Source organism: Leuresthes tenuis, unplaced genomic scaffold, assembly GCF_036924035.1.
Source record: "Leuresthes tenuis unplaced genomic scaffold, fLeuTen1.0.hap1 SCAF_17, whole genome shotgun sequence".
NCBI classification, from domain to species: Eukaryota; Metazoa; Chordata; class Actinopteri; order Atheriniformes; family Atherinopsidae; genus Leuresthes; species Leuresthes tenuis.
Genome location: NW_027325371.1, coordinates 21318180 through 21344153, shown reverse-complemented (window position 1 = coordinate 21344153; position 25974 = coordinate 21318180). Strand labels below are relative to the sequence as shown.

Below are 25974 nucleotides of genomic sequence, written 5' to 3'. Positions count from 1 at the left end.
AAGACCACAGAGACAACTTATGATCTTGACTTACTGATGGAGACAGGAAACAAAAGTGAGAGGATGGAGTTGCGCAATCGAAGACGTCAGCAGAACTCACAGCGACAACCCCCTCTGGAATGCACCCACTGCTGGCCAAAGGACCCAATAACAGCTTCAGGTATGTGCCATGGTCATTTATGGATATGATGACACTTGCAAGTAAACTAACTCCTTTAACAGACGGAGCTGACAAATGGATCGAGAAGCTTGAAGAACTCACTGGAGGACTTAAGCTGGCGGGTGGTGACATCAAGGCACTGCTGATAAAGACAGCAGGACAGGCAGCCGCCACAGAAGTATTCAGGATGGCTGGATATATCAGGTTGGCTACCACACACAAATATGATGCGATAACTTTCGACCTGATACGACCACAAGTGTGGGGGGCCCTACGAGAAAAGTACCCTTCACGCATGGATCCAGCTAAATTGGAGAAAGAATGTTTGAAGGATAGTGACAGCCCTTCACAGTTCCTGCATAACTATCAGAGAATGTGGAAGGCGGAGACGGGAAGTGAGTGGGACAGTAATGAATCAACAAAAGCTCTGTTTATGTTGTATGTGAAAAACGCCATGCCAAAAGAAGTACAAGATAAGTTGAATGCAGTGGTGGGACTGATGAAAATGGACTGGCCAGTTTTCTCTGAGCATATAATACACTATGTGAAGGCACACAGGGCTGAGAAACAGGCCCTGGATGATCAGAGTAAGATGCTGGCTACTAAACTGACTCAGCTACAAATAGGTGAACTGGCAAAGCAGAAGAAGGAGAGGGAGAGACCAAAGCCTCAAGCAGCAGTAAGTGTGGCCGCTCCAGTGGAAGGAGGACCAACAGAAGGAGGGGTAATGCAGGCACCCGTCATTACACCCACCATGTCATCACCTCATGTTCAACCAACATCTGCTGTGCCTAATGTTTATCCCACAGCTCCACCAGCAGGTCAATTCCAGAATCAGCAGATCCCTCCAATCCATGTGCACCTCAACCAAGGGGGAGGCATCCAGCAGCCTGCAGCAGGAAGAGGACGTGGTGGCCCTCCCATGCGAGGTAGATGGAGGAGGCCCCAAGGACCGTCTGGGGGACCCCCACCCGGGCAATATCAACCACAGCCACAGGTAGCCTCAACGGCTCCCTCATTCCAATCAAGACTGCAGTGCTGGGGGTGCGGACAGACGGGACACATGCAGAGGAACTGCTCTATCAATCCATGGCCAGAGCCCCAACAACCGGGTTCAGGACCCCCAAGCACTGGGACAGGTGCTAATCCTCAGAACAATGGACCATGGATGGGTCCAGCAGCACATTGGCAATAGGGAGGCCCAGAGAAACCTGATGGGGAGGTGATTTTACCAATTTTAACACAACGCCCACATGCTGAACTCACAATAGATGTAACTGTATATAACCAGCATCACCAGTTCATGATAGACACAGGAGCCACATACTCCTGTATAGGAAAAGACAGAGCCAGCCTTCCCCTCTCAGCTTCGAAGATTCGAACAGTAGGTTTCTCTGGGAAAACACAAATAATACCAATGACTGAACTGGTTCCGTTGAAAATAGGAGAAAAGACAATTTATTCTTCTCTTTTATATTCAGCAGATACACCAATTAATCTCCTGGGAAGAGATGTGTTGTGTAAGCTTAATGCAAAAATCAAATGTACTCCTGATGGCATCTATTTTGAGGTGACAGACGACCAGTCGGATAAATCTGATAACATGTCTGTTCCTATGATGCCACTAACAACTCCTACAGGATCTCCACAGATGCCAACTAACAACCCAGAGGCCCAAGTTTTCTGGATGAAGCTGATAACACCAGACTCTTTTCTTCGTCATGAATGGGAAGCAAGGAGACCACTGGTAATGAATCACTATGATATGGCTAAAGAGCCAACACTCCCACTCCATTGCACCATGTTTTACGACAAAGATCAAGTTCACGAGGACTATGAGAAAAGTTGGGATGAAAACATCAACAACAAAGCACTGATTGTCCAGTACGAAGACATCATAGTAGGACCTCAAGGGGCAGCTGCAGCTGTGAAGTTTGCAGGAAAAGATGTCAGTGACTGGTTTCAAGTCCCCAACTCCACACCTCACGTCACTCTTTTGATTGCTGACAAGTATGAATCACATGACTTGGGCCCCATGGTTCAAGCCGCAAGACAAATCAAAGATTGGACTCCCACAGACTGCCACCAGATTAGTGTCTCCGCAGATGGACAATTTTTCAAAATCACTTTCACCTATGCAGATGAGGTGATAGCAGAAAGGGTTAAGGTATCCAGAGACAGAGTTGGGCTTATGGTGACAACTGAAGAACACTTGACACTATTAGAACAAGTCCCATCCCAAGTATGGTCCCAACACAAGACAGATGTAGGTATAGTGAAATCAGCTGAACCACAGCGATTCCACTTGAAACCAGGCATCAGATTGTCTTATCAAAAGCAATATCCCCTCAGACAGGAAGCCATTTTGGATGACATTTTGATTTGCTCTGACTCAAAAGAACAGTGCGAGAAAGATTCCATCGCTGTATTGACAGCTCTGGCGGAAGGAGGACACAAAGTGAGTAAGAAGAAGCTGCAGTTCTGCCAAACAACGGTTGAGTATTTGGGCAGACAGCTAAGTGGGGACAAAAGACAAATTGCACCGTCCCAGCTTGAAGCCATCAGTAAAACGCCTAAACCTCAAACTGTTGGTCACATGTTGTCTTTCCTTGGTATGGCAGGTTACAGCAGGCCCTGGATTTGTGATTAAGCTCTCAAAACGGCACCATTAAGAGCTTTGATCCGTGCAGCGGGACAAGGACAACAGTCGACCCAGCTGCAATGGACTGATGAGGCAGAAGGGGCTTTCCAGCTGCTGAAAAATGATCTCCAGACTGCTCTAGCCAATCCAGACTATGGCAAACCATTCCATCTGTATGTGGCAGAAAAGCAAGGGTATGCATGCGCAGTATTGATGCAAGAAACCCCCACAGGTAAACAACCAATTTCGTACTACAGCACAAAATTAGATGGTGTGGAAGAAGGGCTGCCACCCTGTTACCAGGGACTGGCAGCGGCCGCTTTTGCATACAAGAAGGCCTCTGTCATTACTATGGGCCATCCAATATTCTTGTACACTTCACATCAGCTGCATGCAATGCTCACAAGCCCACGCTTTGTGATAACCCAAGCACGACGAACGGGTTATGAGATCCTGCTTTCAGGACCTGACTTGACGGTACTGCGATGCACTACCATAAACCCGGCCACAAGAATGGTATTGCCAACAGAAGGTGAGCCCCATGATTGTCTCAAGGAGACCGACACCTTCATGAAAGTCAGGGATGATTTATTCAATCACCCTATTCCGTCTGACCTGACCTTGTTCGTTGATGGCTCATGTGTCAGGGGCGAGACAGGGAACAAGGCTGGGTATGGAATCGTCCAGCTTAATCCTGATGGCTCCTTCACCAAACTACTATCAGTGAGTCTGGACCAGCCTTGTTCTGCCCAATTAGCTGAGATTAAAGCACTGACAGCAGCTTGTAAATTAGCAGCTGACAAAAGGGCAACAATCTACACAGATAGTGGATATGGCTATGGAGTGTGCCATATAAACGCCAGTATCTGGAAGCAAAGAGGGTTTGTGCGTACTGATGGCACCCCTGTGGCACATGGACAAGCAGTGATCGAACTAATACAGGCCATACAACTTCCAACCTCGTTAGCCATAGTTAAATGTGCAGCACATCAAAACAACACCTCACCCATTGCGGTAGGCAACAATTTGGCAGACGAGGCAGCCAAAGAAGCGACAGGACAGGTAGTGCAGGGACCAATTCTGTTTGAGGAAGATTGTGCACCTATAACAAACCTAGCATCATTGATAGAAGCACAAAACAAGGTCTCGGAAGCAGAAAAACGCCTGTGGGTTCAAAGGGGAGCTGTTCGAACTTCACACCCCCATCTGGGGTTGTGGCGGGGATTCTGCGGGCATTTTGTTTTGCCACTATCTCTGCTGCCTATTGCTATCAAAAAGATGCATGAACCTGATCATTGTTCTAGGGCCCAAGTTATCAGAAAACTGCAAGCTGTGTGGTGGTCGCCATACATGACACCGAGGGTTGATAGAGAACTTGCCATGTGTCCTCACTGTCCAAAGTACAATGTCCGCAAAATGTTTACCCAGCCTTTGGCTCACATTCCCATGCCAGATGGTCCTTTTCGACATCTGGTTATGGATTATGTGGATATGATTGATCGGGTACAAGGAAAAAGATACATGCTGGTTGTTGTTTGCAGGTTCAGTAGGTGGATCGAGGCCTGCCCCACCTCCAAGGCTGATCACAAGGCTGCAGCAAAATTTCTGTGTAGAGAGGTGTTTCCCAGGTTTGGCATGCCAGACACCATCTCATCTGATAATGGTCCGCATTTTGTTTCACAGGTGACACAAGAAATGTTTAAAATCCTGGGTATCAAGCAGAAGTATGGATGTGTTTATCACCCACAGTCTCAGGGGTCTGTGGAGCGAGCCAATGGTGTCTTGAAAACCAAAATAGCTAAAATCATGGCTGATTGCAATGGCAAACTAACATGGGTAGACGCACTTCCCCTGGCATTGATGGCAATGCGCTCCCAAACTAACCGACTAACGCATCTAACTCCTCATGAGATGCTTACAAGGCGTCCTATGCCTCTCCCACAAACTAGAGGACCATTGGAGGGGCCTGCCATGGCTCAGCTGGAACGTGAGTTGGGAGATTATTTACGTGCATTAACTCAAATCCACAGACTTGTGTTCCAAAAGGTGAAAGAAGCCCACGGCAAAGACGAGACACACATTCCCCTTGACATTCGTGACGTCCAAATTGGTGACCTGGTGTTCATACGGGTGTTTAGGCGACAGTGGAAAGAACCACGTAGGGAGGGACCCTTTAAGGTTGTGCTCACTACTCCCACTGCTTTGAAGGTTGAAGGTAAGCCCTTCTGGTTCCACAAGAATCACTGCACCCGCTATAGGCCACCAGACCCACCTGGACACTTTCCAGAACCGTCGGGGTCTGAGCATGCTGAAAGGGCGGCGCACAGCCTCCCTCAGGACACCGGTTCCAGTCCGTCGCCGACCTCCTCAAGTTCTGAATCACTATCACCACATGGTCAGAGGAGGTCAGCCCGTTTGTCAGCCCGTCGGCACAGACCGCAATCCAGTGACTCAGAGCATTCACATGCTGCTGAGACGCCTGACAGGCCCAGTAACCCTCTTACTGACGCAGGTGCTCCTGCAAGTCAGGTGGTGCCTCAAGACGGCACACCAGCACCTGAAGAGCACCATTCGCAACACACACAGGGCTCTGATGGCGGTGTGGCACGTTCATCAGATGGCCCGTCACATGCATGCCCATCGCCACTTTCACCGCAAGAGGAAGTACCAGGCCGGTCTGACCCACAAACTTTCACATATCCGCCCACGCCGGGAGCGGACTGGTTTACCTCTGATTCAGATTAGCTGCATGTTGGTGTTAACCCTCTGTGGGTTAACAACGGGGGAAATTATAGTAACCACCACTGCTAATCCTCACACAGTCACCCCGCGACACACATTAGACACATGCGCTTTGGCAATGACCACATTAGCCACTAACAGAGGGATAATAGATAGTGATAATGGGGAAATTAAATACATAATGCATGTCAAAGCAGATATATATGATTATGTGTTAACAGAAGAAATAGGGGCCGAGTCAATGGGTAAACATTGGTTGGGATATCCCCAAAACGCGGACTGCAGTGGGGAGGGGACGGTGACCATTCAGGTAAGATGCACCGAGACAATGTGTAAAAACACACTAACAGGACAGAGCATGTCAGTAGAAGAAGCCAGAATCAACGTAAGATTGATGAATAAAAGACAAAGACGGGATTTGAACAAATTAAGAACAGCACATTGGAACACAAATTTGTTCCAACAATGGATACAGTATTCAATAAGCGATATGTTTGCAGAAAGAAGGCAGGAAAAACGGGACTGCATTGCCTGCTATAATGCTAAAAAACTGCCCCAAGTTCAAATATTACCAGGGAGTAAGATAGGGGATTGTCCAGACATTTCCAAATGTTTTCCCCACTGTACTATGCACATGGCAGGGGGACTGTCGGGGTGGAGTGGAAACAAGAAGGTCTGCCCCAAAAAGCCTGCTTTTGATGATTATGACACACTGGCAGTACTTCCCCCAGTGGTGCACCAGCCTGACGACCTTATCTTTCCTTTCTGCATAGCACGAGGAGACGAATTGGAGGAGGTTACGCAGAGAGCATCTGCAGTGATGACGGATGCGGAGGGATTGGTGAGATGCAGCAGATTAACATGGTACCCGAAACTAACCACAGGAAATGCCACAGGAACCATCAAAATATGTGAGACCAGTCCGAAAGCCCGAATACAATGTAAGCAAATAGTACCAAACGGGGGACATGTGATTTATGAACAAAATTCGTCATATATAGCCCAGTACAGACTGCTGGATTTGGGAAAGGGAACAGAACCATTGGGAGATATCTTTTGGACTTGTGAGAGTAACGCTACTATGTTGCCACACCTACCGGCCAATTGGACGGGCATATGTGCTCCAATAATGTTAACAGGACATTTATCCTTAATTACACAAGAATCAAATGAAACTAAAATACACCTTAGGAGCAAACGAAGTGCTCCTGACTCCTACCCAGATAAGGACTGGGACGTTTGGAAAGCATGGGATTGGAGAGCATCCAATGAAGTTTATATTACCTGGGATCAGATCCCCTTGGGTGTTCCTGATGATAACACTGCTATAGGAGAAGCCTGGATAGAGTCTGGGAGGGGATTAGGCTCGGTTCCGTTTGCAGGAACTATAGCAAACGCCCAATACATAGCTAGAAACAGTCGGTGGGTCAATCTCCTTTGGTTTAATCAACAGAGATTTATGAATTTCACTGTCAAAGGGGTGGCGCTAGTGCGGGAACAATTACATGCAACGTCATTAATGACCTTACAAAATAGATTTGTGATAGAAACATGCATGGCAGAGGATCAGGGAGTTTGTGATGTAATTGGGGAAGAATGTTGCACCTTGATTCCAATGCACACAGGCGCCAACGGTAGTTTGACAGGAGTCCTGAAAGAAATGAAGCTGCTGCAAGATGAACATGTGAAAAATTCCAATTGGAATACGCAAATTACAAGCTTTTGGGACTGGCTAGGTAAATTAGGATGGCTAAAATACCTAAAAATGGCTGGAATAGTACTGGTCGGAATTGTGTTAGTGGTGCTGCTGGTGATCTGCTGTGTCATACCTTTGCTCCGCCTCCTAGTATCACGTCTTTTTGTTAGCATAACTGGACAATTCCCTGTAGTGCTGCTGCAAAGCCACCCAGACGTGGAAGAACGTATAGGGCTGTATGAAATATAGGACAATAGGTAGGAAGGTAGATGGTCGCCGCCTGCTCCCCACAAGGTACGTGTTGTAAATACTCACATACATGTTGTCGATCGTCATATATACAAAGGAAGGCAAGTCTCTCGTATACATGTTATACTTATATAACCACTAAAACCTACCATGTCTCCATCACAGACTGTTGGAAATGGCGGAAGCTTTCTTTACCCGACCACATGTGGCCGTGGATGATTGGTTTGGTCACAGTTCTAGCAGAGGGGACTACACACACACACCCGTAGGAACACACCCACCCCTAGCTGCCAACCCATTTGTTCTAAATAGGCACCTTGGTGACTCCCAGCAGGACGAAAGGCACTTCGACCCGCCGTCAGGGGGGCCTGAGTGGAGCCAGTCCCAGACACCTCCAAGGGGGAATCCAGCGAGACCAGCAGCAGATCTATCCGACATCCAGTGGCCACCAGCTTTCCGCAGACCTCCGTCCAACCCGCAAAGTCCAGACGATCCAGAGGATCGAGGGCATCCTTCGGAGATCCACATCAACCAACCAGCAGTTGCGATCCAACCGATGGCAAGACCTCCATCTGTCAGACCGACCTATCTTCAAGTCGGCCCGGGTGATAGGGCTCATATCTCAGCATTCCTGACCCGGCCTTTCGATCAGTACATACAACTCAGTGATCTTCGGGGTGAGATTGGTTGAGATCTACTCTGCGCTGCGAGCAAGTCTCACTCCTATGGCCTGCAAACAGATCCAGAAAGTCAGAAGCTCCGCTCATAGAGACAAGTACAAACAGAACCTGACTAGGGCGAGAGCAGAGCAAGAGCGACTGACTCAGCAATTCGTCCTTGCCCAACAGACAGCCAACTCTCTGCAAAGGCAGATGGATCGGACCCAGGCTGATTATGATCCGGCTCAGCTAACCCTAACTCAACTGCGACAAGCCAATGCCTCTCTTCTCACATTTTGTCAAAACAGACTGCGGCGACAAACCCCTGCAGTCAATGGAATAGAAGCCATACTGAGAAGGGGGGTGGGGGAACCCACCTTACCCCAGGAAGGACCGGCTGCACGATTAAGACAATAGAAATGGGACTATCTGAAAGAGGATGTATAACATATTACGATGGATTAAAGGAATGAAAGTAATTAAGGCAAAGGTAGTAAATACAGATATACACTTAGTGCTTGGTTATGGATAAAGGGAATAATGATTAATATTAGTAAATCGGTAACCTTGCTGTGTAGGCATGGTTCAATGATGCATTCACAAGTGCATACGCACTGTGAATAAGTATATTGCTACATAGCACTATGTTGTGATGCTCCATAGCAATATACATACGGAAGTAGCGTGGGTGTGAACCCTCGGTTGTAAGCTTAGCCTGCGTCACAGGCACAGGCCTGATGGGTGCTTTTAAATTGGTACAATTTAAGCATTGTCCTAGTGGCAATGAAGCTAGTGAAAACAATAATTAAAAATCTTTCTATAAAAAAAGTTTCAGAGGATTAACCCTCATACGTGTGCCAAGGGTTCGCCCTTAGAACAAACCAAAGGTAACTGGCTGCGTGAGCAGAAATGGACATGGTTTGGTGTGTGCTGTTGCAACTATCATTATGTCACAAGTATATTTACCCTGCATGTTCACGTGTGATTTTTATGGTACGATTAGTTTAGTGTTGACATGTTGTACTGCTGACGTTGCCACCTGGCGAGGGCTTTACCTCTCACAATTTACATGTGAGAGGATGTTTCCCTGGCCATGTCTGCAAGGTTCAGCTAGGAGCCGTCAGGGACGATCACGAGAGCCATCTGGATGGGCCAGTCCCAGGATGGATTTTAAGGTGAAGTCGTCCAGCTGTCCTTACAGCTGGAACTTCATCTTCTCGTGATCCTCACTGTGGGATGCATATGTGCTGACTACTTACTGTTGGTGTGGTGTTTTTACCTCTATCATATAACCAGTGTGCTGTACTTCATTACTCTGTGTGTGCACGATATCTACTGGAACGTGGTTTTCTTTGATGGGTGGTCCTTATCAGGACCACAGGGGGGAAATGTGGAGTAAGTTTACCGGGCCCCAAAAGTTATAGAATAAAAAGGCATGCTGTCGAAAAATTGAGGCATGCTGTCGAAAATTAAGGCATGCTGTCGACAATTAAGGCATGCTGTCGACAATTAAGGCATGCTGTCGACAATTAAGGCATGCTGACGAAGGATAATATATGGAAAGTACCAACGTTTAGCTCTGTGTAAGGACGAGTCAGGCATTAGGGTCATGGAAAGTACCTACGGTCAGTGTCGAGTCACGCATCAAGTCAGGAGTAGGGGGAAGGACTATTGCATGAATAAAGGTTTTAAAAAAGGCATGACGAAGGGCCCTGCCACGGGTAAGCTAATTGATTAAAACATAACGGTGGAAGATTGGGGAAAACACACCATATGAAAGGATGGCCCGGGGAGGAGCGTCCACAGGCCCAACTTGTATAAAAGACGGGACTTTCAGAAGAGTTTTCAGACTTAGCCCGGGCTACTTCTCATGTATGGTCGAATTGTAACTCTGCAATAAAACCATCATTGGACCGCGAACCAGCTGAATCTGTCTCATCTTTGACACTCTGTGACTTCTCATCTTTAACTACTGAGTATAGCACATTAGGTAATATGGACTCCACAAAAGTCACAACAATTGGCGAGCCAGCTTTCCAGGAGGAAGTGACGACACCGGAAGGCCACGGGCGCTGGTTGGAGGCCAGGAACCCCAAAAGGGCCCACATATCCACCAAGAACAGGTGAGATACCAATTCCTTTTTATTTTTTCCAAATTTATGGGGATCCAGCCTCCACCTAAGCACCAGTGGTCAGAAGGTATTAAAACACTATCCTAAAAACAACCTCGTAACATTGAATGTGCATACGAGCAGAAGTAACAGCTGGTGATCGGTCCACGTATGAATGATTGTGTGAAAATATGACAAGTGTGGGATGGATAAGCTCCAACAATGCATATTTAACCTAAGTCACAACAATATCTCTACAGACATGAGCCGTCTCAGGAAGAAGAGACGGCTCAGGCCCATCTGAACACTGAACGCTAAGGACAAACTTTTTCCTTTGCGCCTTTGATTATGAGCGAATATATCCAACTAATGTGTGAGTCATTTTTTCATCATCACCCGTCTTGTATAGGTACTGTACTTTTCAGCAGCATTAGATTTCTAAGATAATGCGTCATTTGGAAGGTCAGACTTGATAGTTTGTAGTATATTGGGTTCAAACTCTCTATCAAGGCAGACAGCATGAAGGTATGTTTACAGACTGTGTTTGGATCTAAATGTGTCTTTATTCTGTATGAATCTGCCATTGTCTCACTGCTCTTTGTATCAATAATGCAGATCAGGACCACTGAGCTCCTGCACGGAATCCCTGATTGTTCAGCAAACATTTAAAGTCAGAGTGAACATTCCCGGCTTCCCCAGTTGTCACTGTCAAGTACAGTCAAATGTGCTAAAGTTGATGTTTTCTTGGCACATTTACTTTTCACCAGGGGAGAAGGGCTGCTGAGCAGAATTTTTACTTCCATAAAGATTCAAGTTACATACACATAATTAACCTCTTGGTGACTGAATGATTAATAGAGGTCCATAATTCATGCATTACTTCAGAAAATTCCTAAAATTGCTGCAGAGCAGCATGATTCTCATGAGAAACCTCATCTGAGCTGCACTGTCACCACTCCTGCAGCACTCTCTCCAGAAGATGGAGACCTTGTGCCAGTGTAGAGATTCCTGCCCGAGCACCAGAGATATCACAGTTAAAAGTCTCAGATGATAAGGAGTTGTTGGTGAAAATATAATGAAGCATCTCAAAAATGTTTTAACCACATTTTCACATTTTTCTGTGTAAAGGTTCATTATAAAAGAAGAGTCCACAAAGCCTGAGTAGCACACCTGTGCTTCATCTTGACTTGAGGCATTTCAGGAGAAACTGTCTTGCAATTACAACCCCAGGGAGCTTCCCGCAGAATAAATCTGATTTATTTATTGTCAAAACAGCTCAACTTTATTTCACTTCAAGAGACCACTGTAATATACACAGTCTCATGGAATACTAATAACCATTTGAATGATAAAGAATCAATGTAAGTAACTAAGATGACTTTATTAAGATTACTTTATTGTCATGTAGTCACACGAAATGACTCTCCGCATCTGACTCATCCAGGTTGGCACCTGTTGAACACACACATGCACGGGGTGACACACTCATGGAGACAGATGCCATACACTGGAGCGGTGGGGCAGCCAATTACAGCGTCCGGGGAGTATGGGGGGTACGGAGCGGCGAGATTAGGAATGGAAGTTATTGGAGGACCCACTCTAAGCACAGAGCCTGATAGGTTGTGGGTACAGTGGGACACGTTACACCGGCGGCTTTCGATTTTCTACCAAACATACAACTGGTTGCTTAGCAGTCGATAGAAAAAATGTCCTACTCGATTGTAAAGGACGGGTCCGGAGCCCGTAGAAAGAGATATATATGCAGACAGTGTTCTGAAGACATGGCAGCAGTATGTCTGAGTTACCAACGATCTGTTGGTAAACACACTCGTCCCTGGGTGGGCTCGAACCACCAACCTTTCGGTTAACAGCCGAACGCGCTGCCGATTGCGACACAGAGGCTCGATGGACAGTGTAATAATTGTGTCTGAAAATCATTATCCTCCCGAGACCCGGCAATTCATTTTTGTCCTCTGTGCAGGACATGAGTCTGAGACCTCTAAGTCAGGCATAACTTATAAAATCTATCTGAGTCCTACTGTCCCTCTCAGAGGACATCCTGGGCTCTGTCTTGATGCCCCAGTTGTGGGGATGTGGCCAACACATCACATGCACTGTCTTTTGAAAATGGCGGGAATTTCAACGTCCACGTTTTACAGCAACAAGATAGGTTAGTTGACAATGTTTTGCAGATATCATGTTTCTATTGTTAAAAATCTATTTTTTCTTTAATATCAAAGTCTTTAGTTCAATTTAGTAACATTTTTATGAAGACACAGTATTTTTAACCCTTTCAAAACATAACTTCTATGTAATGTCCTTTGTAGTGGACATCAGGACTTACTAACCCCCATTTCTAATACATCAGGGAGCAGAGGGCTAAGTGAGGCAGAGAGGATTTTGCTAAGAGTTGTGGAGGGAGATTCAGATTTGATGAGATGGATGAGGCCCAGAGAGAGGAGGAAGATGAAAGTTCAGAGGAGGATACTGCAGCTGTTGAGGAGCCTGAGCCTGAGCCTGAGCCTGAGCCGAGAAACACCCATTGTGTTTTGAAGTTTATTACAGTGTGTAGCAATGGAAATGAGAGCAGTTTTAGTTCACACTCTTGTTCTAACACACACACAGGCACAGTGCACAATCAGTTAAAAACTTGATATGGCAAACTACTGACCATATTGATTTAAATATTCAATAATACATCTGCTGAAAGAGCATTGAACTTATACCTCTCCTTTCTTTATCACTTAAGTTTCAACCCTATTGTGGAAGACAGTAATTCTAATGACAACACTGGACACATCCATCAGAACTGGAAGCCCTCTGACTACTTCCAACAGCACATCGATGACCAAGTTTTTAAAGAAATGTCAGAACGAACAAACAATCGGGAGATGTTGATCACTGGAGGAAGTCTAAAAACTGTTAAGTTTGGCTGTGAAGGACGAGGCCGCCGCCCGTCGAAAGAGATATATACACAGACAATGTTCTGAAGACATGGCAGCAGTATGTCTGAGTTACCAACGATCTGTTGGTAAACACACTCGTCCCTGGGTGGGCTCGAACCACCAACCTTTCGGTTAACAGCCGAACGCGCTGGCCGATTGCGCCACAGAGACTCTGTCAGCAACGTAATTAACAATGCATAATATGAAAACATATCACCGAATTGTTATCACCACAGAGACCACTTCCGTTCGTGCCTTCCAGCTGTGTGAGGAGCATTACTGCCATCTACTGGACTGACTATTAAGCTGCTGGAGTTTTTCCTGCCGCAGCCTCTCAGGCACTGATAATGGTGCCTTTTTCTCTTCTTCTGTATTTATATTTGCAGAATACTTTACAGAGTCCTCTTAGTCTCTATTCAGGTGTTGGTCCTCTCTATCTTTCATCCAGTTTGTTTGTCTCAGTACATGAAGACAGTCATGGACTCTCAGTCGGTCTCTGAGGTTGGGAGTGATCAGCAGCTGCTGTAAAGGACAAAACATGAAGGTGATTTATGGAAATAGAAAACATTTCCCTCATCATTAGCAGCTGTTAGTAATTCTTCATCTGCTGTCAGAGAAACTGTTGTTCTGCTGCATTTTGTCTTTTTTCTCTTCATTTGCTTTGAGTTTTGGATTTTGTGTTAACAGCTGACAGAATAAAATGTTGTGGATACTGTTCATATGTATGAGTCTATATGAACAACAAAACAACACAAACAGAGACAGTTGGTTCTCAGCTACTTTAAACTCTGAGCTTGATAAACTGTGTTAGTTCTGTAGTGGTTCTTCATGGCTAACTACTGGAACACCTGAGCTTTAAATCTCATGTTAACTCTCAGCAGGAAAAAGCTCCAAATGAACAAGAACCAGCAGTAAAAATCTTAAGGAGATTAAATCCACGATGTGAACTCACCAGTGACGCTGAGTCGACATCTTCCAAAGCTGAAGCCACAATCAGTCTTCACTTCACACACATACAGACCAGAGTCCTCAGTCCTGAGCCTGGACACATGAAGTCTGATTCGTCCTTCTCTGAGGGCGTCTTTGTCACTCTGGACTCGTCCTGCAAACTGTTCATCCTGAGACTCTGACACCTCAACACCTTCATGAACATGATACAGGAATAAGACTCTGTGATCAGTTATCAGGTTCCAGATGATATACAGGGAGCTCCAGGAGCTGTCAGCTTTGGTTGTGAACATCCACTCCAGAGTGATGTTGTGCTTCTCCTCTGCCTGATAGGAGCTCTGTGGCACATTCACTTCAAATGTTGCTGCTGAGGAGACAGAGAGGGAAAGAGAGGAGCAGACACTCTTTCACATGTGATAGCAATAATCTGCACTATCTAAGCAAACACAGAAGATGATCAAAGTATTTGGACTTGATAAAGTAAAGTTGGAAACTGACCACAGACACATGAAGTGAGGATGATGAGCAGCAGGATGCTGCAGATCATCTTCTCCCTGTGAGAGGAGACGTCGTTGAGCATTCAAAGTTGTGGGTCGAGGGAACACGTTGCTCTGCAATTCACCGTGTCCTCGGTATTTTTTAAATTAAAAAAAATTGCTTAAATTGTGGTGATTTTATATTTGAAGAGCCAAGAGTAGCGCTGTTTAATAAAACAGTGGCCCAGTTTGGGCATACGTGCTGCGCGTCATCAACAACCTGCACTGTCTATATGGTAACTACCACACACAAGTGGAACTTTGATGTTGTTACCGTGAGTGAGTCAGTCAGTCTCACCAGTCACTGCAAGAGGAGCACATCAAGCTAAAAATGTAGGTGGAGAGCAGTTTAAGTGGTAGATGACTTTGAGAAAAATGTGGAGATATTTTTATTGCAGCCCAGCGTACTACTCAGATAGGAAGGACACATCAAATCAAAGTTTCATTTTGGTTAAATTTCCACCGGTTGAGTCAACATTCATTTTGCGACTGAAATGTCAGCGACGTCTTCTATTGAAAATGAAACGTTTATTCAGTGTTGATTTAAATCATTTTCTGTGCTAACTTGCCCTTACTTCATGAGTCACCATAATGGTCCTTCAAAAAGCCTCAGAATGCTCCATTTTTACCTCAAATTTCAAAAGCTCTGCCTCAGGGTTTTTTAAGATTTCTGTCACATCTGAAAACATGATGTTGAAATGGTGTGTTGTTTTCATTTCTATCAGTTTAGTATCTGACTGTGTTTATATTCTTCACTAAAGGGAAAACAGGATAGGGTGGAAAAGGCTGAGCCAAACCAAGCTCATCTTTGGGCCAAGCAGCAAGAAGAGGAGCAGAGATAGAGGGAGAGCAGCTACTATAAAAGGAAGAGACTATGCCAGACCTGTATACGTTTTAAAAGTCAGCTGATTAATGCATGATAATTGAAGTATTGTGTAAGATTCACAGATTAGAAACTATCATCAACATGATAGTGTAATAGGGCTTGGGTATCTATTTTAAATACTGAAGGAAATATGAAGCATTTGTATACAGTATATTATCCCTCTGTCCCAGGACAATTCATTCCTTTTTATTCCTAATTCATGACTTGATGAAATTCATTCTCCAGTTTTACTCATTTGCAAATCATTTAGGATGAGGCTGATGTTCTCTGATAACAAACAAAACAAAATAGGCCTACAAGTCATTATGTTGCTTTTGCTCCTTAAGAGTGACCAGATTTAAATAACAGAATTAAAAAGATTTCCAGGGAAGCATGCCCCTGAACCCGCCTAGGAGTTTTGACTCATGACCTCAGTATTTTTTGGGCCCCCTGATCACATTCATATTATTCTGTTAGTATCTTTACCTCATATATTTGTATTTATCTTTGTAAATGTTTCCTTTGCATATCCCCCCAACTTGTTTCCTTCATCAGAATTTCTCTTTTACTAGGTAAACTTGTTAGACAGCACTGCATACATTTTCATTGCTATGCTGATGATACTCAAATAAAGAGTTGGTCTTAATTCAAACAAAACTGAAGTTGTTGCCTCTGGACCTGAGTGCTTCAGGATCAAACAGTTGCTCTAGATGACATTTGGCTTCTGGTACTACAGTGAGGAACGTTGGACTTATTTTTGACCAGAATCTGTCCTTTGACGCACATATAAAACAGGTTTCTAGGACTGCTTTCTTTCACCTTCGTGGTATTGTCAAAATTAGAAACATCCTGTCTCAGAGTGATGCAGAAAAACTGCTCCATGCATTTGTTACTTTAAGATTGGACTACTGTAATTTCTTATTATTGGGCTGTCCCACATATTCTCTGAAAAGCCTCCAGCTGATCCAAAATGCTGCAGCCAGAGTTCTGATGAGAACTAACAGGAGAGATCATGTTTCTCCAGTTTTAGCTTCTCTTCATTGGCTCCCTGTTAAATTCAGAATAGAATTTAAGATTCTTCTTCTCACATATAAAGTTCGTAATGACTGAGCTCCATCATATCTTAAAGATTTAATTGTAAGATATTTTCCTAACAGAGCACTTCGCTCCCAAACTGCAGGTTTACTTGTTGTTCCCAGAGTTTCTAAAAGTAGAATGGGAGGTAGAGCCTTCAGTTATCAGGCCCCTCTCTTGTGGAATAAGCTGCCAGTAAATGTCCGGGAAGCAGACACCCTTTCCACTTTTAAGATTAGGCTTTAAAACTTTCCTTTTTGATAAAGCTTATAGTTAGGGATGGCTCAGGTAATCCTGAAACATCCCATAGTTAAGCTGCTATAGGCTTAGACTGCTGGGGGACCTCATCTGTCATACCTTTCCTCACTTTGCTCTCTTTTTCCCCCTGTTTAATTTCACAATTGATTTTATGTACATGTGACATTATTGTGATTATTAACCTATGTTTCCCTGTTCCAACAGATATCCTTTGAATGGCGTTATGGTGTTTTTCCCCCCTCTTTTCCCTCTTTTCTGTCTTCTCAAACCCCAGCTGGTCGAGGCGGATGGCCACCCTTCCTGAGTCTGGTTCTGCCAGAGGTTTCTTCCTGTTAAAAGGGAGTCGTTCCTTTCCACAGTCGCCACAGGCACGCTCAGGACGGGAGATTGGACTGAAGACACGTTTCGGTGCAATCTGTTGGTTTCCTTAGCTAGGATATTAATTTTTTGAATTGGCTCTATATGAATTATTTGGATTATGATTACAATGAATTGAATTCCAATTGGCTTGAATTGGACTATATTACTTAAGTGCCTTGAGATGACAATTGTTGTAATCTGGCGCTATATAAATAAAATTGAATTGAATTGAATTGAAAACTGTGAAAATGTGGTTCCTCCTCTCCAGTACCCCCGAATAGACCTTACCAGGGAGGCTGAGGAGTGTGATCCCGTTATTCCTGTCTGACACAAACATTCTTACAATTTGAATTCATTGAAGTCTGTTAAAAATGAGAAATGTGTTTTTATGTCCAACAACGTTCTTTTAAATATTTGATGCTAATGATAAAAGCTCCATGATGTCAGATTTTATGTTCAAAGCAGAACATGTGAAACAGCATAAAAAGTCAACGTTGACTTAACAGCATACATGTGTAACTGTGCTGTCGACACAGTGATGTAAACACCAGATAAAGAGAGAGAATGAGCTTTTTACTGTCCGACTGTGTTGACTAAAGTGAGGCAAGAGGAAACATGGCTCTGATGAGGCTAAAGAACACGAGCAACAATTTACTAAAAGTTTATTGAACTTTTTGCATCGTTTCATTCCAACAAATTGTCACAGTCGGCTATAGAAGTTTATGTTATGTCAGTTTGTTTAATCATGGTTTCAGTTATGTTCTAGTCCTGTTTTTCCCCTGCCACCTCAGTTCACTCAAGTCACCTGGTTAATTGTTCACAGCTGCACCTCATTCACTGATCACTCCCTCCACAGTATTTAGTCTTCTGGTTTCCTTTCAGTCACGGCAGAATCCTTACCTCACTATCCCTTCATGCTTCCACGACACAGATAAGTCTTGTTTTGCCGATCTCAGTCTTGTTTTGTTTCTCATGGTTTTGTTATTTAATAGTTTAGTGTTTTTGATAATCCGGCTCAGCTGCGTTTTTTTTGTTCTTGCTCCTTGTCCCCTTTTTTGTTAATAAACCTTGTTCCGTTTGAAAGAACTGCATCTGGGTCCTACCTCTCCGAATCGTGACACAAATACTCCTGCAGTTAAAGTGTTCCACACATACGTTATCTAACTTTTTAAACAAAATCACATGTATACATATATTTAATTTCTATTGAGAAATGCAGCAGAGCACCAGAGTTTCCTCATGTGTAAGAGGATGGAGGTGAGTTTGATGGGTCAAACACACAAAAAACACCTGAGCAGTCAGATCAAGCAGCTTTAAGCAGCTTGGTGGTTTTACTCTCTTTGGCTCCACTTTCTCAAGATGTCCTCTGCTGCGTCCAGAGTGGAGTCCTCCTGTTAGACACTAATTCATATGCTGATGTACATTCCAGCTGTCGTGACACTAAACAGGGAAACTCATCTTTTAACACCAGTAGAATCTATTCATGGTTCAAATGTTTTGACCTGTTTTGACTCCCCCTGTAAGCATGTAGTGTTCTAACCCTTCACACTGTGCGGTCAATGCTTGTTCCTTTCAAAAAGGAGTGTATCAACTCTATGTAAGCACAGTGCATAAATATGTACAATAAAAGGGGAAATCAAACCCTCAACAATATCAAAAATACCTTTTTTGTCTTTGGAAGAATAACTTTTGAAGAAAATGACCTTTTAATTGTTTCTTATTTTGATAAAAGAATCCAAACAAGTGCGTAATTTTTTCTTTTACGTTTTATTTGATTTAAACACATAAATCAATATAATAATAATTTGTGTAGGATCTTATTCATATTCTTATTTGAATGACACAATAATGCTCTGAACAGATGTGAGAACAATGCACTGATACTTTCAGTCAGTGCAGTTGTTCAGGATGAAAAGATAGAGCCGTACAAAAGATAGATACATTTGAAGTATTTTTATTGATGTTACTGTAACAGGATGTATAGAGATTTCATTGGGTGACTAGTCTTGTGAGCGAAACTAAACGCTGCTGCTACTTTCTCTCTTGATGTTGTTGTCTTTGTATTGTCGGCGATGTTTAGGCGTCATATATTTTTTGAAGCGCCTCCACATTGAAGGCAGCTCTGGTCTTTCTTCTGAGGGGTTAAACTTGTCCACTGCTTGTTCTGGTACTGCAAGTTGAAGAGACAAGTCTTCTGTGGCATGTGAGGGGTTTGATGTTGGAGAGTCCTCTGACTGTTTAGAGGCTGGTTCCATTTCGATGACAATGAAAGTTCTTTCTTGATTTTGCTTTGGGAGTGGTTCCTGGACAACGAAAGGTGATGAAATGTCCTCCGTGTCCTGAGGTTCCTGCATGACTTCAGGCTGGTCGTTCTTTATAATGGTCTCTACCGTCTTTTTGTTTTTGCGCCGACGCTTTTTAGAAGAAACTTTCTCTTTTGGTGGCTCTGAGACATCTTTTGGTTGTGGGACTAATTCCATTTCGATGTCACTCACCAGCTCTGGGACCACGTCTGGTTGTGGCACTCCAGCCTGATGAGCCAAATCTGATGGAATCACTTCCTGTGAGTCTTCAGAAGCCCTTTCTATTTCCTTTTCTTCCATGGGTTCAGAAATCTTCTCTGGTTCCTGGACAACGAAAGGTGATGAAATGTCCTCCGTGTCTTGAGGTTCCTGGATGACTTCAGGCTGGTTCTTTACAATGGTTTCTGGCATCTTTTTGTTCTTGCGCCGACGCTTCTTTGATGTAACGTTCTCTTTTGGTTGCTCAGGGATCTCTTGTGGTTCTGTTTTGTTGACTCCATCCACTTCTGGATTCGATACTTCCACTTGTGAAGCCAGCTCTTCTACAGTTATGTTCTTTGGTGGAAGACGTATCTGATCTAAATGGAGTTCTGGGAGGATGTACAGCTCTGTTTTTTCTTCTGGCTTGATGATGACGGATAGAAATACAGCCTTCATAAGTTCTGCCACCTTCTTTTCCTGTGTCTTTGTTTCCTCCTCCTGTGCCTTTAGTTTGGAGGCAAGATCAATATTGGAGGCAGTCTTTTCTTTGAGTTGTTCTTTCAAGCTCTCTACCTCTCTTACAACTGACTGATATTCAGTTTCAGATACTGGTGGTTTCAGTGTTTCAATCAATTCTGCAATTACGTCATTGCATTCCTTGAGCTCCTGCTCACACTTTTCACGGAGATGACGCTCAGACGTCAAACAGTTTTCCAGGTCCTTCAGTTTTTCCTCAGAAATGGAGCAGCTATTCTCTGCTGCGACTCTTCTGTCTTTTTCTCGTGTCAGAAAGAAATTCTTTTTCAGCAGCTTAGTCCTGACAATATCCATCCGATGGTATAAATAGTTGATCTTGTCCTTATTATGTTGGTTAGATTCCTGTAATTTTTCTGATCCATAATCTTCGTCGGCAGCAGAGGCATTAGAGGGAATCTCCTCGCTTTGTGAAATTGGAAACTTCCAGGTGACGCGACGAACTTTGGAGGCCTGGGGATGATCCTGCACCAGCTGGACGTCCTCGGAATGAGGAGTCACAGCCGCAGCAGAGACCTGGGATTGTTCCTTTTCCTCTTCGTCATTTACTGTTTGAGGAGACGTGGAATCCTCAGAGGCCTGGCATTGTTCTTTTTCCAACAGGTCATTTTCTGACCTGTTGGTGGGTTCCTCATAACTTTCATTATCGCCAAAAGTAATGGTATATGTGTAGAAATCCTCAGGTAAATCGTCCTCTACCATGTCACACCACTGAAGTGGAGCAGATGATATCTTGGTTTGACTCATTTTGCTTGTTGTTTTTAAGAGTTTGTCCAAATTACTATTTAAGATAGTAACTAAGTGTTGATTTTTTAGACGATGTGAAAACCGTTTGCTGAGACTTTCAAATTTGCTTCGAAAACTGGACGTGTTTCTTCAGATAAACTCCTGACGAACTGTGAAAAAGGAGTGAAAATGTCTGGCCTATATAACATTTGTGATGTCAAACAACATCAGTGGTGACATCAATTGTGATGTCAAACAACATCAGTGGTGACATCAATTGTGATGTCATCATCAGTGATGACCAGAAGACCAGAAGAGAGATTGTGATGTCATCAGTGATGACATCACAATTTAGTGATAAGACTAAAAAAGAGCAATGGCGTTACGTTCTCAGCCACCATCTTGTGTGTTGTTTTGCTCTCTTGTTCAGTTTTATGATTATACATTTTTAAACTTTTTTCTGTGAAATCTCAAAATATTATTGTCCAGGTCAGTTTTAATGCATTCATTGTATGTTATGGTACTCACGACTGCTTTCTTCATGCCTCCACTGGAAAATTGGACCTCATTCTGTGATGATCTGCAGGTTTGAAGGCCTCTGTTCTGTCTCTCTTCTGGTCTGTGATTCCAACCACAGATTCTGAATGGAATTGAAGTCCGGATTCCAGAATGTTGATTTTTGTTCTCTGTTAATCACTTGACGACTTCAGCTGAATACTTCATGTCACAGAAGGTCCACTTCTGCCAGTTTTTTAGCAACCAGTGTAATGTTTCCCACTAGCAGTGTTTTCCAAGACAGAATAATGTCAGTTTTTAAAATGTTTCCAAAATAAACCTTTTTCCACATTCAAACTGAAGCAGACACCCTTTCCACTTTTAAGATTAGGCTTAAAACTTTCCTTTTTGATAAAGCTTATAGTTAAGCTGCTATAGGATTAGACTGCTGGGGTTCATCTGTCACACCTTTCCTCACTTTGCTCTCTTTTTCCCCATTTAAAAAAGCCTCAAAATAAAAGTGATTTTTAGGTGGCTACAATAGAATAGAATAGAATAGAATAGAATAGAATACAAAAATACTTTATTCATTCCCCAATGAGGGAAATTCAAATTAGTCAAGTAGCTCATTAAAATATAAATATTTACAATGATTGTATATTCGACAACAACAACAATAATAATGATAATCATAATCAATGACTAATTAAATAAATTTGAGAAGAACATGTCAGCAGTCACTGTTAAAAAGCCTTATGGCTGTGGGGACAAAGGACCTCCTGAACCTCTCAGTCCTGCAGCTCAGTGAGATGAGTCTCTGTCTACAGCTGCTCCTCTGTCCTGCCAGGATGCTGTGGAGAGGATGTTTATTGTTCTCTAAAACAGAATATGATTTCCTCCTCATCCGTTGCTCCACCACAGCACCGAGAGGGTCGAGCCTTCTGCCTACCAGAGAACAAGAATTTTTCACCAGTTTGTCCAAGCACCTACAGTTTTGTCTTAAGTGCAACTCCCCCAGTAGAGTTGAACAGTGCATTGGAGTGATCAAACATGCATATCATATCTCTACAGACATGAGCCGCCGTCTCAGGAAGAAGAGACGGCTCAGGCCCATCTGAACACTGAACGCTAAGGACAAACTTTTTCCTTTGCGCCTTTGATTATGAGCGAATATATCCAACTAATGTGTGAGTCATTTTGTCATTATCACCCGTCTTGCATAGGTACTGTACTTTTCAGCAGCATTAGATTTCTAAGATAATGCGTCATTTGGAAAGTCAGACTTGATAGTTTGTAGTATATTGGGTCCAAACTCTCTATCAAGGCAGACAGCATGAAGGTATGTTTACAGACTGTGTTTGGATCTAAATGTGTCTTTATTCTGTATGAACCTGACATTGTCTCACTGCTCTTTGTATCAATAATGCAGATCAGGACCACTGAGCTCCTGCACGGAATCCCTGATTGTTCAGCAAACATTTAAAGTCAGAGTGAACATTCCCGGCTTCCCCGGTTGTCACTGTCAAGTACAGTCAAATGTGCTAAAGTTGATGTTTTCTTGGCACATTTACTTTTCACCAGGGGAGAAGTGCTGCTGAGCAGAATTTTTACTTCCATAAAGATTCAAGTTACATACACATAATTAATCTCTTGGTGACTGAATGATTAATAGAGGTCCATAATTCATGCATTACTTCAGAAAATTCCTAAGATTGCTGCAGAGCAGCATGATTTTCCAGAGAAACCTCATCTGAGCTGCACTGTCACCACTCCTGTAGCACTCTCTCCAGAAGATGGAGACCTTGTGCCAGTGTAGAGATTCCTGCCCGAGCACCAGAGATATCACAGTTAAAAGTCTCAGATGATAAGGAGTTGTTGGTGAAAATATAATGAAGCATCTCAAAAATGTTTTAACCACATTTTCACATTTTTCTGTGTAAAGGTTCATTATAAAAGAAGAGTCCACAAAGCCTGAGTAGCAGACCTGTGCTTCATCTTGACTTGAGGCATTTCAGGAGAAACTGTCTTGCAATTACAACCCCAGGGAGCTCACCGCAGAATAAATCTGGTTTTAATTATTGTCAAAACAGCTCAACTTTCTTTCACTTCAAGAGACCACTGTAATATACACAGTTTCATGGAATACTAATAACCATTTGAATGATAAAGAATCAATGTAAGTAACTAAGATGACTTTATTAAGATGACTTTATTGTCATGTAGTCACACGAAATGACTCTCCGCATCTGACCCATCCAGGTTGGGACCTGTTGAACACACACATGCACGGGGTGACACACTCATGGAGACAGATGCCATACACTGGAGCGATGGGGCAGCCACTTCCAGCGCCCGGGGAGCATGGGGGGTACGGAGCAGTGAGAGTAGGAATGGAAGTTATTGGAGGACCCACTCTAACCACAGAGCCTGATAGGTTGTGGGTACAGTGGGACACGTTACCCCGGCGGAAAGACAGCACCAAACATGTTTCTGATAGGAAAAATGTTCAGTTTGGTTGTGAAGGACGAGGCCGCAGCCAGTAGAAAGAGATATATACGCAGACAATGTTCTGAAGACATGGCAGCAGTATGTCTTGAGTTACCAACGATCTGTTGGTAAACACACTCGTCCCTGGGTGGGCTCGAACCACCAACCTTTCGGTTAACAGCCGAACGCGCTGGCCGATTGCGCCACAGAGACTCTGTCAGCAACTTAATTAACAATGCATAATATGAAAACATATCACCGAATTGTTATCACCACAGAGACCATTTCCGTTCATGCCTTCCAGCTGTGTGAGGAGCATTACTGCCATCTACTGGACTGACTATTAAGCTGCTGGAGCTCGGGTTTTGAAGTTTCTTACAGTGTGTAGCAATGGAAATGAGAGCAGTTTTAGTTCACACTCTTGTTCTAACACACACACAGGCACAGTGCACAATCAGTTAAAAACTTGATATGGCAAACTACTGACCATATTGATTTAAATATTCAATAATACATCTGCTGAAAGAGCATTGAACTTATACCTCTCCTTTCTTTATCACTTAAGTTTCAACCCTATTGTGGAAGACAGTAATTCTAATGACAACACTGGACACATCCATCAGAACTGGAAGCCCTCTGACTACTTCCAACAGTACATCGATGACCAAGTTTTTAAAGAAATGTCAGAACGAACAAACAATCGGGAGGTGTTGATCATTAGCAGTCGATAGAAAAAATGTCCTACTCGGTTGTAAAGGACGGGGCCGGAGCCCGTAGAAAGAGATATATATGCAGACCGAGTTCTGAAGACATGGCAGCAGTATGTCTGAGTTAGCAACGATCTGTTGGTAAACACACTCGTCCCTGGGTGGGCTCGAACCACCAACCTTTCGGTTAACAGCCGAACGCGCTGGCCGATTGCGCCACAGAGACTCGATGGACAGTGTAATAATTGTGTCTGAAAATCATTATCCTCCCGAGACCCGGCAATTAATTTTTGTCCTCTGTGCAGGACATGAGTCTGAAACCTCTAAGTCAGGCATAACTTATAAAATCTATCTGAGTCCTACTGTCCCTCTCAGAGGACATCCTGGGCTCTGTTTTGATGCCCCAGTTGTGGGGATGTGGCCAACACATCACATGCACTGTCTTTTGAAAATGGTGGGAATTTCAACGTCCACGTTTTACAGCAACAAGAGAGGTTAGTTGACAATGTTTTGCAGATATCATGTTTCTATTGTTAAAAATCTATTTTTTCTTTAATATCAAAGTCTTTACTTCAATTTAGTAACATTTTTATGAAGACACAGTATTTTTAACCCTTTCAAAACATAACTTCTATGTAATGTCCTTTGTAGTGGACATCAGGACTTACTAACCCCCATTTTTAATACATCAGGGAGCAGAGGGCTAAGTGAGGCAGAGAAGATTTTGCTAAGAGTTGTGGTGGGAGATTCAGATTTGATGAGATGGATGAGGCCCAGAGAGAGGAGGAAGATGAAAGTTCAGAGGAGGATACTGCAGCTGTTGAGGAGCCTGAGCCTGAGCCTGAGCCGAGAAACACCCATTGTGTTTTGAAGTTTATTACAGTGTGTAGCAATGGAAATGAAAGCAGTTTTAGTTCACACTCTTGTTCTAACACACACACAGGCACAGTGCACAATCAGTTAAAAACTTGATATGGCAAACTACTGACCATATTGATTTAAATATTCAATAATACATCTGCTGAAAGAGCATTGAACTTATACCTCTCCTTTCTTTATCACTTAAGTTTCAACCCTATTGTGGAAGACAGTAATTCTAATGACAACACTGGACACATCCATCAGAACTGGAAGCCCTCTGACTACTTCCAACAGCACATCGATGACCAAGTTTTTAAAGAAATGTCAGAACGAACAAACAATCGGGAGATGTTGATCACTGGAGGAAGTCTAAAAACCACACCAGAGGAGCTGAAAACCTTCTTTGGCATGTCTAT

At 43.5% G+C, this 25974-nt stretch overlaps 1 protein-coding gene and 4 non-coding genes across 5 annotated transcripts; all 5 read right to left on the bottom strand.

Moving 5' to 3' along the window:
• Positions 1-12087: 12087 nt before the first annotated feature.
• trnan-guu (transfer RNA asparagine (anticodon GUU)) lies at positions 12088-12160 on the bottom strand. The gene has a single exon. It is a non-coding gene; the product is annotated as a tRNA-Asn (tRNA).
• Positions 12161-13300: 1140 nt separating this feature from the next.
• On the bottom strand, positions 13301-13374 carry trnan-guu (transfer RNA asparagine (anticodon GUU)). The gene has a single exon. It is a non-coding gene; the product is annotated as a tRNA-Asn (tRNA).
• A 304-nt stretch (positions 13375-13678) lies between these two features.
• LOC140273936 (programmed cell death 1 ligand 1-like) lies at positions 13679-14731 on the bottom strand. The gene is made up of 3 exons (XM_072369595.1): positions 14650-14731; positions 14156-14518; positions 13679-13725 (listed from the first exon to the last, which is right to left on the bottom strand). The coding sequence occupies exons 1-3, from the start codon at positions 14729-14731 to the stop codon at positions 13679-13681; spliced, it is 492 nt and encodes a 163-aa protein (XP_072225696.1).
• A 9398-nt stretch (positions 14732-24129) lies between these two features.
• On the bottom strand, positions 24130-24203 carry trnan-guu (transfer RNA asparagine (anticodon GUU)). The gene has a single exon. It is a non-coding gene; the product is annotated as a tRNA-Asn (tRNA).
• Positions 24204-24849: 646 nt separating this feature from the next.
• Positions 24850-24923, bottom strand: trnan-guu (transfer RNA asparagine (anticodon GUU)). The gene has a single exon. It is a non-coding gene; the product is annotated as a tRNA-Asn (tRNA).
• Positions 24924-25974: the final 1051 nt, after the last annotated feature.